The sequence below is a fragment of the Bos taurus genome, chromosome 3 (genome assembly GCF_002263795.3).
Source record: "Bos taurus isolate L1 Dominette 01449 registration number 42190680 breed Hereford chromosome 3, ARS-UCD2.0, whole genome shotgun sequence".
NCBI lineage: Eukaryota > Metazoa > Chordata > Mammalia > Artiodactyla > Bovidae > Bos > Bos taurus.
Window position 1 is genome coordinate 21,480,616 of NC_037330.1, and position 17,942 is coordinate 21,498,557.

General features: G+C 49.3%; 1 protein-coding gene across 2 annotated transcripts; it reads left to right on the forward strand.

The window, feature by feature from the left end:
• Positions 1–913: 913 nt before the first annotated feature.
• ANKRD35 (ankyrin repeat domain 35) lies at positions 914–17,606 on the forward strand. 2 transcript variants are annotated; one of them, XR_233898.5, is made up of 15 exons: positions 914–1,039; positions 6,486–6,616; positions 7,671–7,759; positions 8,132–8,196; positions 9,027–9,084; positions 9,277–9,347; positions 9,650–9,756; positions 10,393–10,577; positions 11,208–11,245; positions 11,401–13,416; positions 15,269–15,358; positions 15,593–15,658; positions 16,753–16,850; positions 17,285–17,314; positions 17,402–17,606. XR_233898.5 is itself a non-coding variant. In NM_001192377.1 (14 exons), exons 1-13 carry the CDS (start codon positions 1,001–1,003, stop codon positions 16,810–16,812), a joined length of 3,015 nt encoding a protein of 1,004 aa, NP_001179306.1. In that variant the 3' UTR covers positions 16,813–16,850; positions 17,402–17,600. The 2 variants fall into 2 exon arrangements, 1 of the variants encoding a protein (NP_001179306.1); NM_001192377.1 differs by lacking the exon at positions 17,285–17,314 and having other exon boundaries at positions 1,001–1,039; positions 17,402–17,600.
• The last annotated feature ends 336 nt before the right edge of the window (positions 17,607–17,942 follow it).

A 17,942-nucleotide genomic window follows, 5' to 3' on the forward strand; every position in this document is an offset into this window, starting at 1 on the left:
TAGTGAGAGATGAGACTTGAGAATGTAGGGTGTGGCTCCTAATAAACCTTGTAAATCACATTGAGAACTCAACTTTATTCTGTAGGCTTTCCTATGCACTTGAGTGTGCTCTCTTTGGATGAAGGAGAAGAGACAGGTAGATTGGCTGCAACTGACCAAGCACGAACTGCTGAGAATCTGAATTTAAAGGGCAGTGGAAACAGTGAAGACAGTTTTGTGAGTATTTTTGTGGAAAGAGATGCTAAAAAAAAAACCAAAACACCCTTCCTCTCCCTATGCCTTTTTCTAATTTAGAGATGTGTTAGGATATTAGGCCTAAAGCTCCCGTCTTCAGGTTGGGGTGGGTCATCCTGCTCAGTCCTTGGCTCGGTACCACAATCTCCTGCCGTTTCCAAAACGCTCTCTTCAAACCCTTTTTTGTGCCTGGGTTTTGGGCCGCGGAATGGAGGGAGGAAGCAAAGGTAACTAAGTTGGCAAAGGTCTCTGGATAGAATCAAATCGTTGTCATGAGCGGTTAAATGCGACAGTTGCTAAGATCCGAGCAGACGCGGAGAACCTTGTGTTGGTGCTCGGAGGGGCGGGCCCGAGGCAGGGCTTGAGGGCGGGACCGCCGCGTGGAACTGCGGGGAGGGGCGGAGCCAGGGGAGGAGTTTTAGCTGGAGCCGGTGGCTTCCCTTTTGGGATTGAGCAAGTCAGAGCCGGGAGCGGGTTCGGCTTGGGAGAGCGAGGTTTGAGACCAAGCCCACTTCTCGGGCGGAGACTGCAGGACTTCGACCTCCTTAAAGGCCCAGCAGGGCTGGGCGAGGGGCGGAGTTTTAAGCCCAGCCCTCGGGTTCTAGTCTCTGATTGAACGCGATAGGTCTTGGGGCGGGTCTGGGGCGGAATCCCGTTCTGCATTTGACAGCTCTCTAACACAGCTGCAGCCGAGTCCTGTGGGTTCAGGAACCTGTGGCCCGGCTCTCCGCGCGTCCCCGTTCCCCCCGTGGCTCCGGCCCCGGCCATGAAGCGCATCTTCTCCTGCTCGAGCTCACAGGTGGCGGTATGTGCTAAAATGTCTGGGAGGCTGGGCATGGGGCTGGGGTCCAAGCCCTGTGGTGACAGAGTCCTGAGTCCCGACTCCACGCATCATGGCATTTTATCTCTATCCGTCTTTCTAGCTCTTCCACTTCCATAGTGCAGCCCTCCAGCCCTGCCTTCCTCAAGACCCCGTCCCTTAGCCTCTGACTTGCCTTCCTAACCTCTGCCCTCCCCAAGGTTCTTTCCCTTGACCCTTTCTTGCCCTCCTAGAATCTACACCCCAACTTCTGATATGTTCCCTGCAGCCCCTGGTTCTCTCGTAAAGGCGCTGTTTTCTACTTCTACCCTGTTTCCCAGTACTGAACTGCCATCAGGCGTCTGTCCTTTCCCCAGCCTGGGCTCAACCCCAAGATCCTTTCCATCTCCCAAGTACCGCCCCACACTCCATTTCCCACCCTTGCTCTATCCTCACGACCCTGCTCTCCTCTATGGTCCTATCCTTGCTCTCAGTCCAACAAGTACTTGCAGCCCTCTGCCTTCCCTACCCCTTCTTCATAGTGTTCTCTGTCCTTGTCCCCATCTTACCCCATAACCATTTCCACTCCCATTCTCTCATCGCCACCACTGGCTCAGACAACAACACTCCAAACCTCTTTCCAGTTGGGACTCCCATAGCAGCAGCCTTCTCCTGTTCTCCCCCTTCAACCTCTGCCCGTCTCTGTCCAGTGGTGGTTCAGCTCCCCGATCTCTTTCTACCTGCTCTCTGTGGGTTAATCTTGCAGTCCAGTCTGGCCACACTGACAGGCACTGCCAGAGGAGGCACAGTTGCCTGGCTGCTCCCCAAGGAATGGGTAAATTGTCCGCAGATTCCACTCTGGCCAGTTCACTGCAGTGCCTGGTCATCAGACAGGTTCTTGGGTCAGTCAAGGCCTTTTGCCTGCTTCTTCCCAGAATCTTCCTTCATTCTAAACCCTCATCCAGTTGTTTAGGGCTCGTAATATGCTTCCTTTGACTTAGCTGGGGAACGGTGATGGTAAGAGAAGAAGAGGATAAAGTGGATTCACACTGAGAGTTCCTAGAAGTCAATCCCCTCCCTTGACTCCCAGAACAGAGGTTCTCCCAGAACAGGACACAGGGAGAAAGTCAACAGAAGAGAGTGGCTAAGGGAGGATATAGATGCTTCTTTTCTGAAGATCTCTTACAGACAGACCTCCTATTGGGGATGAAATTTTCTGTGGACACTGAGATGGTGGCTCATTTAGAAGTAATGTGGCCAACTACCTGTAGTAACATTGCTTAGCCTAACTTGACTTACTGTTGTCATTCATTGAGCAAACATGAGAAATGCTCATCTTCTGCATGAGCAGGTCACAGAAATCTGAAAGCAAGCTATGAGGCAAGAGTAGGTACTCTGTTGAGGCCTGTTCTCATCCCGCTTACGTTTGCTTCCCCTTTAGTTTCCATGCATTAATCAACCAATCAAAAGGCATTATTGAATGACTATTAAAGGTACCAGAAACTGAGGCAACCAAGAGTGTCTTAACTCATGATGATTTTCTTATTCACATGGACTCTTCTTTAGTTACTGAAAGTCCTCCACATTGCTCTTCCCTTTCAGGTTTGTGGAGTCTGCCTCTCCTTAGGAATGGGGAAACTGTTTCATTCTTCCTGATGCTCCATTTGCTGGTCCATGCCTCCTTTTCAGGAAGCTGGACTGAACAATGGAGTGAATACTGAAACTGGAAAGCATCCCTCTGTCCTTCTTCATCCCAGCTCTACAGAGGTTTGGCCATGAAGAATTTCTACCCATTCTAAACTCTTAGTACAACAAGATTATAGGTAGCAAATTAGATGGATTTAGAACTACTTAGCTGGAAAACAAAAACAAAAACAAAAACTGTTTCCTCAGTCAGGGTAGGGATCCAATAAGATTGAAAATAGACTAGTTTAAGCTGTAAATTGTTTCCTCATGAAACTTCCCCACACTTCTCATGATAAATTCCTCCACTCCCTGGGTGGCTAACCACTCCGAACCAGTTCGTCAGAGAAGTAGTGTCACAGCCTTCCTGACCACTCCCAAAGCCTAGCTTCCTAGTCATGGCAGAAGATTGCCCCTTTCCACCCTCTCTCCAACCCCTGGGTTCAGTGTACCCTCAGACTGAGATGAGAACTGAAGGATCAGTGCTCATTTAAAAATTAATCTAAGTCATCCAGAATACATATAGGAAGTTCAAGAAACAAACAAAAACGTAACTCCTATGAGCTCATTTTGTTTTAGTCCCAAGGAGTGTCTTCCATGTTAGCTTACTCTGCTTATGTAGGAAGTAAACCAGAAAATAGCTTTAAACAGTAGGCACTGAATCAGGTTAGAGAAGTGTCAATTGCATTTTATTATTTTTTTAAAAAGGGTTTATTTACTTATTTGGCTGCATCGAGTCTTTGTTGCAGCATATGGCATCTTTGATCTTTGTTGAGGTATGCAGGTTCTTTAGTTGTGGCATGTGAACTCTTCGTTGTCATGTGGGATCTAGTTCCCTGACCAGCGATCAAACCTGGGCCCCCTGCATGGGGAGCACAGAGTCTCAGCCACCGGACCACCATGGAAGTCCCTCAATTGCGTTTTAAAGATTGAGGGTCAACTCCTGGTTTCTACAGGGCAGCAAAACCATTTCCATTCATCCATCCTACACAGCGGTAGCCATTCTCTCTACTGTTGGCATGTTTCATCTTCATAGGACGCTCATGGGCACACAGCCAGAGATAAGAAGAGGCCGCAATTACTTCTACAAAGGCACCCCTAGTCTTGGCTACAGAAATACAAAGCTTATCCTTGTTTTCAAGTCTACTAATTAATTTGGTGATTGCTCCCTTGAGGCTGTGATGGTTATTCAGTGCCTCTTTCCCAAGGTGAAAAATAGACTAGATCTTGGAATTCAGATTCAGAGGCATCCTTCCATGTTTTTGTTTTTGTTGGCCACACCATGCAGCCATATGGGATCTTGCTTCCCCAACCAGGGATTGAACCCATGCCCCCTACATTGGAAATGCTGTCTTAACCACTGGACAGCCAGGGAGGTTCCCCTCTGTTCTTCTTCACCCTAGCTCTGCAGAGGTTTGGCCATGAAGAATTTCTACCTATTTTAAATTCTTCTTGGTATAACAAGATTATAGAAAGTAAATGGGATAGATTTTAAAACTATCTAGCTGGAAAGAGGATTATCTACATTACTAAGATATACCATTACCATCTATACAGCTTGACTATTGGCCAGTAGGAGCAAGAGCCCTTCCTCCCACTCCCCTGGATGGAGAATTCTGAGCCCAGGAACATCCAAAATGTGCCCAGCAAGTTTGAGAAGGATAGCGATTAGGACTAATGTTTATTGTGTACCTCCTATGTGACAGACAGAGCTAGGTGCTTTATATAGTGTTATTTTATTAGGAAACTGTGGTTCAGAGAAGTTGTTACATGCCTTAGTTCACAAGGATAGAAAGTGTTAGAATCATAATTTTAAACAGAGAACTTCAGATTGAGGTCAGTTAATGGTGGTGTCCTGTGGTGGAGGTGTAGTTCTAGCTCTCTGCCTTTTCTGAGGGTGACATAGCCCCCAGGGGACATTGGATAATGTGTTATTACATCTCAGTCTGTTGAGCAGTCATTTTGCTTATTTTGTCCTTTGAGAATTAACCTGCTTGGAGACTCTTCCTCTTGCCAGGATTAGTGTCTGAACGTGGGTGGCTCTACCCTGGAGGCAGTCTTAGACTGTTTATTTGAAAATAAATAAACCTTCCATAGCTCTGTATTAATATGATCTGGTGGTGAGAACTAAGATAGGGCATCCAGTGGCCTGGGTTCTAATCTCAATTTTACCACTATTCTGTGGTGTGCCCCTGGACAGTTATCTAACCTCAGAGCACTTCAGTTTCTTTTCTGTCAACTAGATAAAATAATATCAGCCCTAACTACTTTCCAGGAACGTTGAGAGGCTAATTGAAATAGCACTTAAAAGGGCTACGAGGAATTACCTCAGGAGTGTTACCTCAGGATCCACTTACCTTAGATAATTTTATGGTGTAGGCATTTAAAATCTTTCCTGTTCTTGATTAATAATTTGCCCTGGCTATGTAAACAGTATTTGAAAATGAGCTGGCTTCCAGAGACTCTATTTTTCCCCACCGCCTCCTATAGCTTCTTTCTTGTTTCGATCACACCTCGTAAAATGCAATGTACCACCACCAATCCCCCACCACTTCCTGTTTTTTTTTTTTATAAGGATGCCATATACTTGTAAGGCTTTTTACAGTTTACAAACAGATTTTATATACATTAGCTCATTTCATACAACATGTGAAGTAGTAATTAGTATCCTCATTTTATAGATGAGGAAACAGGTTAGAGGTGTTCAATGGCTTACTCTAGGTCACATAGTTGAGGAAGTGGTCAAACCAGGCCCTGAACTTAGGCCTGCTGACAAATATTCGCCTAGGGCTCTTTTCACCATTCCACAGATTTCTGTATCCTTTCCTCCTTTCCTTTCTCTGGACCAAACAAGGCTTTTCTAGGCTTTCGGCTCTGGGTGCTTTTACACAGCTCTTTCATGCCCTGTAATACTTCAATTATTGTAATTACCCCACCACCTGAAAGAGTCAAGCTGGCATAGTAGAACAATGTATGCCCAGGTGTGGCTCTTGTCTTGAACAGCTGCTCTCTGCCAGGAAAATGAGGAGGGATGGCAGGGTGGAGGAGGGCAACTGTCTCTTCTGCCTCCTCCATAGCTGAAGACCTATCTTGGCCTTTTGGTTGGTGTTGCCAGGGAAGGGGAAGAGGGACTAGCCAAAGGGCCTGGGTATGAGAAGGGAAAAATGGAAACTTTGTGCTTCTCCTCCAAGTTTTGCACCCCAAAGCCAATGGGTAGAGATGGTATGGCTAGGTACTTAGGCTCCTAACTGTGACCCAAAGCTAGGTGCCCTGATTTCTCAAATATCTGAGAACAAAAAACAGAGCAGCACAGGGGGTTGAGAGGCAAGGTGAACCCAAGTCTGGAATGGTCAGTTTGGTTCAGTTTGCTCCAGCAAGCCCTAACGACCAAAAGGGAAGGAGTCAAGGCTAGGACTGCTCGGAGGCTGTGCATCTAAAAATAATCAAAATGCTGATTAAAAAAAAAAAAAAAGACATTTGAAATACTAGCATTCAGGACTCAAACAATGATTTTTAATTCAGTACTCCAAGCCCCTTTTGGTCCAGAGCTGGCAGTAACTGGCAGTAGTCCTCAGTGGCATGTGAGTTGGTGAATATTGAACTGGCCCAACTATGAAGCATTCAGTGACCTAGGGAGAATGACTTGTGGAACACTGAAAGGACCTCAGGGATGTCCCTTTTCCCTTGCTTGGCCTCCTAACCATCTTTTTTTTCTTCCTCGGCTCTACCCCAACCTCTTAGATTCTCACAATGTGTTGTTCTGGTCCAGGTGGAGAGATGGAACCGCCGTGATCAGAAGCTGCTGGAGGCGGTGCAGCGGGGGGACGTGGGACGCGTGGCTGCCCTGGCCTCCAGGAAATCTGCCCGACCCACTAAGCTAGACTCAAACGGCCAGTCCCCGTAAGTAAGTCCTCTTGATCCCCACCTTGGTATGTGTGTCATGTTCAGTTGCTAAGTCGTGTCTGACCCTTTCTGACCCCATTGACTGTAGCCCTCCAGGCTCCTCTGTCCATGGGATTTCCCAGGGAAGAATACTGGAGTGGGTTGCCATTTCTTTCTCCCCCTTGGTACGCGGTTCTCTTTAAAAACCTCAAACCTGAATATGATGTAAGACTAGGAAACATCTATAACTTCAGAGCCCTTTTTTATCTTAATTAGCAAGTATATCAATAAATCTTCACTACTTTTCAAGTGCTGCACAAAGTGGGAGTAGAGATTGTCCTTGAGGTCCTTACACCGCAAGACCCACATCAGCAAAACTGACCGAGAAAGGAATAAAGCCATGAAATAAATGGAAAACTGAAACATACACTAAGTAGGGTATTTCTTCATTGCACAAGTTGGAGGGTATGTATGCTTGAGACACTAGGAGTACAGTGGTGGCCATGAGCATCATGTGGCTGGAAGAGGTGATTAGTACAAGAGGGATATTATTCCTTATCTCTGCCCAAGTCAGCCTGCAAATGTCCAGCCCTCTGCTCTGGCCCACTCTTTCTGTGACATTTCCAGTCTGCTAAGGGTATTGGGCTCAGAGTGACAGATAATTATGTGTTCCCTGGACACCCTGAGATACTCAGATTGCTTAAGACCCATAGCTCTTCTTTCTACCTTTGCTTATGGCCTCCTCTGACGTTATAACAGTAGGCCATTTACATAGTCTTCTCTTTCGCAGAAAGTCAGGCTAACAGAGCTTTCCTTTCTGCCTTTGGAATTGGCTTTGGGTTGATGGAGCATAGCAGGCAGGGCTTAGAAGATTCTCCCAGGTGGGGAAGATCCCCTGGAGAAACGAATGGCAACCCACTCCAGTATTCGTGCCTGGAGTATCCCATGGACAGAGAAGCTGACGTGGGGTACATGGAGTCACAAAGAATTGGACATGACTAACTGAGTAAAACTATTCCTCATCTTTATGAGGTCCCTTTATCTTTCTGCCTCCCGGCCTTGACTCTGGCAGGTTTCATCTGGCCGCCTCCAAAGGCCTGACAGAATGTCTGACTATACTACTTGCCAGTGGGGCTGACATCAACAGCAAGAATGAGGACGGTGAGTTAGACTGAGCACTGGGCCATGCTGCTTGCTTTTCCCTTTATAGCAGCAGTGAGGGGTTGGGGTAGGGCAGTCCTGGGCCCTGCTGGGCATTCAGCTGTAGTCCCCCCTGCTTCTCTCCTTGTAAGTCCCTGCCAGCCTGCTTTCAGGGGTTCCCCTCCTTGCAAGCTGGGCCTACCTCACTCTCACTCCCACCTCCACTGTGGGTACCAGGCACTTGGGGAACAGGAATTTCTGGCCCCATGTGGCTGAGAGTTTCTCTCTCTAATCTCCCTCTGATTATCTGTGCGTCTCTCGCCTTCCCTCCCTGTGAGTCATCAGCATCCATGGGGCCACCTACCCCCTTTCTCTGCTTCTTTCTGTTTCTAGGAAGCACCGCCCTGCACTTGGCCACCATTTCTTGCCAGCCACAATGTGTCAAGGTCCTGCTGCAGGTAAGAGAGACCCCTGATACTACTCTTTTGAAAGGAAGAAGTGGACCCAGAGACTCCTGACTTTGTCTTGTACTCACCAGCAACATTTGGTCAAATGTACCCCTCACATCCCCAGTAAGAGAGCTGGTAATCTCTCATTCATTAATTCGTCAGTATTTATTTAATATCTGCTATGTGCAGGCACCCAGCTTAATGTTGCCCTCCAGGGCACATCAAAAAGCAGCATTGCCAGGCACTGACACCCAGTCAGTCAGTATGCGTGTATCGAGTTTCACTGTTGGCATAGCCACTGCGGAGACTGACTGCTGTGATGATGGGCGGGTTGAAGGATGGCAGAGGTGTTCATATTAAACCCAAAGTCTGCTGTCTGTTCTTGAGGAGTTTGTAGTCTTGGAGTACAAAGAGAAATATACATGTGAAATGACATGTGGACAGTTCAGAGATAAGCTTCTCAAATTTCAAAAGGCCCAGTTCAACCAGGCCATTGTGCCAATGGATATTCTGCTTTGTTCTTCCTAGCTCTTTCCAAGATTCTCATTTATGATCCTAAAGTACCAGACATGGACTCAGGCGTTATTGTCCTTAATGTGTTTATTTACCTATAATCTGATTTTTCTTAGGCCCTAGGTTTATCAACCAGGGCTGAAATTCAAGGCTGCCTATAGTCTGCAAGGAATAAATTGGACTTGCCTAGTAGTTGGCCAAAGCCATGATCCCTCTGCCCCTCCCTATAGTATGATGAAAGCTGGTCATACAACAGATACAACAGGGTGGGAGATGACAGTGTTAACACCATGCTCCATGCTGCTTCCCTTTGTGACTGTTTGCAGCATGGTGCCAATGAAGACGCTGTAGATGCAGAAAATCGTAGTCCATTGCACTGGGCAGGTGTGTGCCAGGGGACTAGTGGGAAATGGGGCTGCTGGGACCAGAAGGTGAGGAGGGAGGGGAGGATAACGTTTGTGGGGGAAGGGCAGGCCAGAGTTAACTGCTGAAAGGGTTGGAGAGGATCCTGCATCATGGTCTGAGAGGTGCCCTTCTGGCTTCTGCTTAACCCAATCATCCTGTAACCCTCCATAGCCTCCTCTGGCTGTGCCTCAAGTGTGCTCCTCTTGTGTGATCATGAAGCCTTCCTGGACGTCCTGGATAATGTGAGTGTTGGCAGGGCCCTATATGGTGAGGCTGCTACTTTCTTTGAAGTTAATTAGCCAAGTTCCATGACCAGGGGTTGTGAGGCACCACCTCTTCTTCCTTCTCCCTTTGCCCCTCCTCCTTTTCCACAGAGAGGTTAAGGCTTATCTTCTGGAGAGTTTCCAACCCTCTGAGAAGGAGTATTTAGCCCCAGGATTGGCGCTTTTGCCTGGAGAGGTGTGGGAACAGGGGAGTTGGTAGGATGTGCCGAAGCCCTGGTTCCCCTGTCTGCTCACGAACCCCGTTCCCACAATCTGTGCAGGATGGACGTACACCCCTGATGATTGCCTCGCTGGGTGGTCACGCAGCTATCTGCTCACAGCTGCTGCAGAGAGGTGCCCGGGTCAATGTCACCGACAAGAATGACAAGTGAGCCCTCTATCATCCCATCCCATATCCCGACCCTGACAATCTAAAAAGGAGCCACTGGGCAAAGAGTGTGTGTGTGTGTGTGTGTGTGTGTGTGTGAGATGGGGAGATTGGTCTCTGTTTTCTTGGGAACCTCCTTCCTTCCCAGTGGTGGTTCAGAAGAGCCCTGCTTGGGCTTCACTGTTTTCCTCTTGGTGAGTTAAGAATGTTTTCCTTATACTTTCTTATTCTACTGCTGCCAGTGCCATCCTTCTGGCATAGATGACTCTGGAAGTAGAATTCATACTCCTGGAACCCCTATTTTAATTGACTGGCTTTCAAACTATGTTCTAAGACATAGAATCTGTTTACCCAGTAAAGAACTTATATAGAACCTCAACATATAAAGCAGATGAAAATGGAGCCCCTCAAATGGGCTCCCCGCTTTCTGATGTCACAGTTCCTGGAATGACATCTGAACAGGTCTGGTCTGGCCTAATGCTTTGTCACTGACTGGTGACAGTCTGTGGTTCTCCTGACCACACTGAGTGAGAGCTGACCTTGCAAGTGGATTTTTATTTTTTGTTTTTTTTTTGGAAACCAGGACTCCAGGATGTCATGAGAAAAGCCTATGCTCAGATTTGTCTCACCCCACAGATCGGCTCTGATCCTGGCCTGTGAAAAAGGCAGTGCTGAGGTGGCTGAACTGCTCCTGAGCCATGGAGCAGATGCGGGGGCAGTGGACAGCACGGGGCATGATGCTCTGCATTATGCCCTACGCACACAAGACAGGCCGCTGTGGAGGCTGCTGCGGCAGGCCCTGAACCGGCAGGGCCGAGGGGGTAAAGCCAATCCGCTTTTGTGACTCCAAGATGCTCCTTGATAGCCTTAGAATCCAAGAAGCTTCTTAGAATCCCATTTGTTTCCATGGAAACAATCCATGTGATAAATAACTGTCACTTTAGTGGAGAATTTACTTATTTATTGCTTCTGCTATGAGATGACTCCCACTTCCCAAAAGCAAGGTCACAAAATTCTTTAATGCAACCTTGTCTCTCCCTGAAGGCAACTCTGGCTAGCACTGTTGCTAGCATTTATGAGTTGTAATTGTACATCTGTTTGTGTGATTTGATGGTCAATCTGTCTCTTGCCCCTACTATACTGTAACCCCCTCAGATAACCTCCTCTGTTTTGCTCACCATTGGCTCCTGGTTTCTACCTATAACAGTGCTTATTGGCACAGTGTCCAATACATAAATGAGTGAAACAAATAAATGAGCCAACATATCTCTGGGACAGGGAACCAACACTGATGGCTACTTAGGGATCCATCAAATAGAGGTGGCTTCTGGCACCAGAAAGACACGTGTGGTTAAGGATGAACACTGAGGGGCCACTCCTTTCAGAGAAAGTCTGAAGCTAGATTGTGGGCCCTGTCTCCTCTCTCATTTCCCCCATGTCTTTTCATGTAGGTCAGGGGCCAGTTCAACACCTGAATCCTGCATCCCAGGTAAGACCCTAAGCACCTCCTCCTTTTGCTTCTGACCCACCCCAGTCTTTCCCGCTGGGATGTCTCCCAGGCAGGGATCATTGGGGCATCGAGACAGTCTAAGAGAAGAAAGGCTAGCTGCCTGGGTTGATGTCACTGTTCCTTTTTCTACATAGACCTCTCCCTCTGAGCCTCAGGTGGGTGCTCCACCTAAGAGCCCATGGAGAGCAGAGCCTGAGGAGGAGCAGGAGGAAGAAGAGGACGAGGATCCATGTTCAGAGGAGTGGAAGTGGAAGTATGAAGAGGAGAAGAGAAAAGTTTCTCAGTTGGAGCAGGAGCTGCTGCGAAAGACGGAAGAGTGCAAGGCTCAAGCTACAGCTTACCTGGGCCTGGAGAATCAGATTCAAGAACAGGTGCGGGAGCTGGGGCTCCTCCTGTCCCAAGAGCCCAGAGCTCCAGAGAACCAGGGCTCTAGTCTCCGGCATGGAGGAGATGGCATGGAACAGGGCTGTGCCCTCAACCTGCTGGCTAAGCACATACAAGAGCTGAAGAAGCATCAGCAGGCCACAGCTGCAGCGGCAGCCAACCCAGTATTAGCTTCCAAGAAGGCCGAGGATTCAGTCCCAGGGGAGATCCAGTATGAAGCCCAGGGAAGGTCCCAACCAGAAGAACAGGAGCCACCCCAGAGCCCAAAGTCTGAAACTGTAGGGAAAACCACGGGACAGCAACTGACCAACAGTGATGGGCAGGCCCTTCGCCTTGATCAGACTGACCAGCTGTTTGCTGGCCGGAAGGAGAGGCCCCAGGCTCCAGGGTCTGAACCCACAAGCACAGTGGCTGAGCCAGCGGGCACAGCAGCCATGAATCAGCTCCTGCTACAGCTGAGGGAGGAGCTGGCTGCGGTGTGGCGAGAAAAGGATGCAGCCCGGGGGGCTTTATCAAGATCCGTCTTGGAGGGAGCTCTGGGGACACCCCGGGCTGAGGCTGCAGCAGCTGCCTGGGAGAAGATGGAGGCCAGGTTGGAGCAGGTGCTGGTGAGACTGGATCGAGCAAAAGCAGGATTGCAGATGAAACCCAAGGCCCCTGCCCAGGAGCCCAGAGAGGAAGCACCCAAGGCACTCCCAGGGACCATCACCCAAGAGGATGAAGAAAAGGAGAAAAGGGTCCCCGGGGCCCGGGGAGAGCCTCTAGGGGCTCCTGGAGGGGACCAGATGCCAGGAGGAGGCCAGGCCAGGGGACAGCTGGAGAAAGAAGTGTCCGCCCTGAGACTGAGCAACAGTAACTTGCTGGAGGAGCTGGGGGAGCTGGGCCGGGAGCGGCAGCGGTTGCAGGGGGAGCTGCAGTCCCTGAGCCAGCGGCTACAGCAGGAGTTTGTGCCCAGGCCGGAGGCGCAGGACCAGCTACAGCAGTTGCGGAGGAGTGTGGGGCTGCTGACAGATGAACTGGCCCTGGAGAAGCAGGCCACCGAGAAGCTGCGGAAGCGCCTGGCCTCCCAGAACAGAGGCCTCCAGGGGCTGTGGGACTGCCTGCCCCCAGACCTGGTAGGCCAGGGGAGTGCACGGAGCGCAGCCGCCGAGCCCCTCGAAGACCTGCAGGCCTGCATCAGTGCCTTGGTGGCCAGGCACCGCGAGGCCCAGCAGGGGCTGGCTCGGCTGGAAGAGGAAAACCAGCAGCTGCGGGGCTCCCCTTCCCGCCTCGGGGAGCCAGGCGTCTCCTCAGAGGCCTCGGCCTCCCCGCAGGTGGCGGCTCTGGAGCAAGACCTGGGGAAGCTGGAGGAAGAGCTGCGGGCCGTTCAGGCCACGATGAGCGGGAAGAGCCAGGAGATCTGGAAGCTGAAGCAGCTGCTCTACCAAGCTACCGAGGAAGTGGAGGAGCTGAGGGCTCGGGAGGCGGCCAGCCTGCGGCAGCACGAGAAAACTCGGGGCTCCCTGGTGGCCCAGGCCCAGGCTTGGGGCCAGGAGCTAAAGGCTTTGCTGGAAAAGTATAACACGGCCTGCCGGGAGATGGGTCGGCTGCGGGAGGCGGCGGCAGAGGAGCGGCGCCGGAGCGGGGACCTGGCCGCGCGCGCCGCGGAGCATGAGCGCCAGGCCAGCGAGATGCGCGGACGCTCCCAACAGTTCGAGAAGACGGCGGAACTGCTCAAAGAGAAGGTGGAGCATCTCATCGGGGCTTGCCGGGATAAGGAGGCTAAGGTGAGCAGGCAGGCCGGCCAGCCGAAGGGAATATCAGGGACGGTTTCTGCGTGCTTAGGGTCTGTGGCCCTGAAACTGGGGCTTCCCCGGTGGCTCAGCGGTAGTGAATCCGCCTGCAATTCAGGAGCCGCAGGAGACACGGGTTCGATCCCTGGGTCAGGAAGGTCACCTTGAGGTAGGCATGGCAACCCACTCCAGTAATCTTGCCTAGAGAATTCCATGGACAGAGGAGCCTGGCGAGCTACAGTCCACGGGTCGCACAGTCGGACACGACTGAAGCGACTGGGCAGGCACGCACAACCTGAAACTATCTTTGGCCAGTTAGATGAATAGCCCAAGCAGAACCAGTCAGTTGCAAGGACCACACAATGTTCTCCTGGGTCTGAGGGGGTTTGGGGTTGAAAATTGGAAGTAAGGTATAAATTCAAGAGAGAAGGGAGCTTAGGTATTAAAACTTGGGACTCAGGGTTCCGAAGCTCCTCTCACCTCAATCAGAGTAGGTTCTACAAAAGAGTTTAATTGGCAAAGAGGGTGCCATGCAGAGGAAAAAATTTGAAAACCATTGTGTTAGATACTCGAGTTTCCTAGTGATTGCTCCAAAAGTGAATATAAGTATATATTTCTAAAAGACATGTTTTTATGAATTCTAAAAAAAACAATTTACAAATGAATTTAGTAATTCTAGAACTGCTTGTGCAGTGAGTGAGTTCAGACTTATTAAAATTTGTGTACATGATCAAATTTAGAAGGATTAAAAACTATAGGGAGTTACATTTGACAGAATATAAAGTACATAAATGTAGAAGGAACGTTATATAGAATAGGAATCAGTGTGGGCTGGGGCTAATTAAAGAAGGAATTTTATGTTGGTGTTGAAGATGATTAGACAAATGAGCAAAAGAAAATAGTGTAGTGGGCTCTTAATTGAGATTGTCTGCATTTGAATTTCAATTTCAAAACTAACTGATGGAGGGGCTTCCCTGGCAGGCCAGTGGTTAAGAACTGGAGCTTCCACTGCAAGGGGCACAGGTTCAACCCCTAGCCTAGGAACTAGGATCCTGCATGCCATGAGTGGCCAAACAGAAAACAAACAAAAAACCCAAACTGATTGACCTTGGGTGAGTTATCTAAGCCTCAGTTTTCTCATATATAAAATGAAAATAATAACAATTGTTATGAGGATTACATTAAATAAGATATTACATTTAAAATACTCAGAAAAAATTTTGGCAAATGGCTGCTGCTGCTGCTGCTAAGTTGCTTCAGTCGTGTCTGACTCTTTGCGACCCCATAGACGGCAGCCCACTAGGCTCCTCTGTCCCTGGGATTCTCCAGGCAGGAATACTGGAGTGGGTTGCCATGGCAAATGGCTAATACCCAGTAAAAGTTAGCTACTCCTGCCATTCCTGCCACCATTCCTATTACAGCTGGTTATCATTAACTGCATTTGTGTCTCAACCTCACGAACCACAAAAACTCATCTCCATTTCCTTCAGTGGTCAGCAGCCAGAAGTCAGTCAGGATTCAGTAAGGAGCTAAGAGTGTGGACTGTGAATTCAGACAAATCTTGATTCAAAATCAAATCTTGATTTCATCACTTATCAGCTGTGTGATTTTGACAAATTACTTAACTCCGGCTCCTATCTACAAAACGTGAATGATAATACTTCCCTCAGAGAAGTATTGTTTTTCTTAGAAGAGTTGTTTTGAGGATTAAATGAGACAATGTGTGTAAAAGCACATGGCAGATATTAAATACCCAATAAATGGCAACTGACCTTGACTTTGAGTGGTCCTGGGGTGGGAAATGACTGGGGCCTCATTGATTCCCTTCATTTCCTTTTGGCCTCAGATCAAGGAATTGTTGAAGAAGCTGGAGCAGCTTTCAGAGGAGGTTCTAGCTGTTCGGGGAGATAATGCTCGCCTTGCTCTACAGCTGCAGGTATGTTTGGTCCTCGGGAGATGGGCACTGCTAGAGAAGAGCGTGCAGAATGGCAGTGATGTGTCTGTGGGAGAGATTCTGGGGATCCAGAGGCCCGGCCAGGCAGTGGTCTAGGCTGAGGCGCTCAGGGGCCAAGGGAGCCCACCTGCCACAGCCGATCCCTTCCCTTTGTTGTTCTTCATGCTTGGGGGAGGAGGGTGAGTCACATGACCTCCCACTGATGCTCACTCCTAGGATTCCCAGAAGAACCATGAAGAGATCATCTCTACCTATAGGAAGCATCTGCTGAATGCTGCTCAGGTGAGCCTGGGGGGAGGTAGAGGCAGAGAGCTGGGCAGGGGGCATTGCATTTGGCGCCTCTTCTCTTAACTGCAAAGACGTCATCTCTCAGAAAGCTGGACTTTAAATGTTCCAGTACCAGGTTTCTCGACCTCATGAGGCAGATCAAGAGTATGAGGCAGATCAAGAGTATGAATGTGAAGGGAAGAGGTGTTTGCCCCTCCTTTCCAATTCTCTGACTGACTGAAAGGCTTTTTCCTGTCCCTATGCCCTTTCTTTGGAGAAGAAAGAAAGGCTTTTTCCTGTCCCTATGCCCTTTCTTTCGCCTGGAAAAGCCCATGGACAGAGGAGCCTGGTGGGCTGCAGCCCATGGGGTCTCGAAGAGTCGGACACGACTGAGCAACTTCCCTTTCACTTTTCACTTTCATGCATTGGAGAAGGAAATGGCAACCCACTCCAGTGTTCTTGCCTGGAGAATCTCATGGACAGGGGAGCCTGGTGGGGCTGCCGTCTATGGGGTCACACAGAGTCAGACACGACTGAAGTGACTTAGCAGCAGCATGCCCTTTCTTGGGGAGTTTCCCAGGTGGCGCTAGTGGTAAAGAACCTGCCTGCCAATGCAGGAGATGTAAGAGATGAGGGCTTGACCCCTGGGTTGGGAAGATCCCCTGGAGGAGGACATGGCAACCCACTCCAGTATTCTTGCCTGGAGAATTCCATGGACAGAGGAGCCTGGTGGGCTACAGTCCACGGGGTCACAAGAGTCAGACACGACTGAAGCAACTTAGTACACAGAACATGCCCTTTCAGTTTCCTCCCAAGCCAGCTTATCCCTCACCAAGGAAGAAGAGGTGGGTGGCTTGCTCCTTTATGAGGAACAATAATAACTACAAAGAATTGAACATTTATTTTTGTACCTGGTGCTTTGCTCTGTATTCACAATTGTAACCCTCACAGCAGTCCTGAAAAGTCAATGTCATTATCTTCCTTGTGAAGATTAGGAAACAGCTATGGAGAAGTACTACTAAGTGAGGGCACATAGTAAGTTGCATTCTACTGCACTCTCCCTCTCATGTTCTGTTCATCTCCTTTTGTTTCTTTCCTGCCACCTACAGGGCTATATGGAACAGGACGTGTATAATATCCTCCTGCGAATCCTCAGCATACAGGAGTGAGGCAACCCGTGTCCTGAAGAATATGGGATCTCTCTGTTGTGAGTTATGGGCTCAGGGTGATGAGGGAAGGAGCTTGGGAGAAAGGGGACTTAAGGATGGGAATTGGAGTCTCCTTTTGCCCCAGGTGATAGCTGACACTAGGGAGGTAGAGTGGGACATATCTTGTGGGGCCATAGACTGTTTGAGGTGAGGTCACTTGAGAAGACATGATATGGAGAATGCCTGGGTGCAGTCAGGAGTCAGCGAGCAGATAGACTGAAGGGGCCTGACTTATGGGATAAGAGATGGGAAAGAGGAGCTGAGTGACTTTCCTAGGGTCTGGGGTGGAGAGAAGCCAGTGAAAGATGAGTGGTGGTGGGCCAGTGATGCACGGTTGTTTCCTAGAGTGGGATTCTGCAGATTCCGGAATCTCCTTCACTCCCCACCACTCATTCAAAGTGTAGTCATCCTCTCTCTTTCTCCCGACCCCCAGGCAGCTGGCTATCTTCTCCAGTCCGGATAGGTGAGGATCATTAGCCTCTTGGCATGGGTGGGAAGAGACTGAGGGTATAGAAATGTGTGCATTTCATCCTTGAATTTCCTTTTTCAGGGAACAGAGCATCCTGGTTGGCAGAGGCTCCATCAGGCTGTGGTGGGTGGTGGGTTTGCCACTGGAGGTGGTGTGGGTGGAGCTTCACCTGACATTATGGACCCCAGACCTGAGAACCCGAACCCTGGAATCAGCATGGTTGACATCAGAGGAGGTGTGGGTGGAAGCCAGCTCTATGGAGAATAAAGCAGGAGGCAGGATGGTGTTGGGTGTCATTGTTTCTTCTAAAAGGGGCATGGGGAAGGAATCTTTTCATTCTTTTTTGATCACAAATGGCCCTGTTAAATAGCTGCTTTCAAACTTTGATTATGATCCAGAGTAAGAAATACATTTTACATCCTGTGTGTACATACCTGAAATAATATTTACCCTTATTCAGTTCAGTTCAGTCACTCAGTCGTGTCCGACTCTTCTTGACCCCATGAATCGCAGCACGCCTGGCCTCCCTGTCCATCACCAACTCCCGGAGTTCACTCAGACTCACGTCCATTGAGTCAGTGATGCCATCCAGCCATCTCATCCTCTGTTGTCCCCTTCTCCT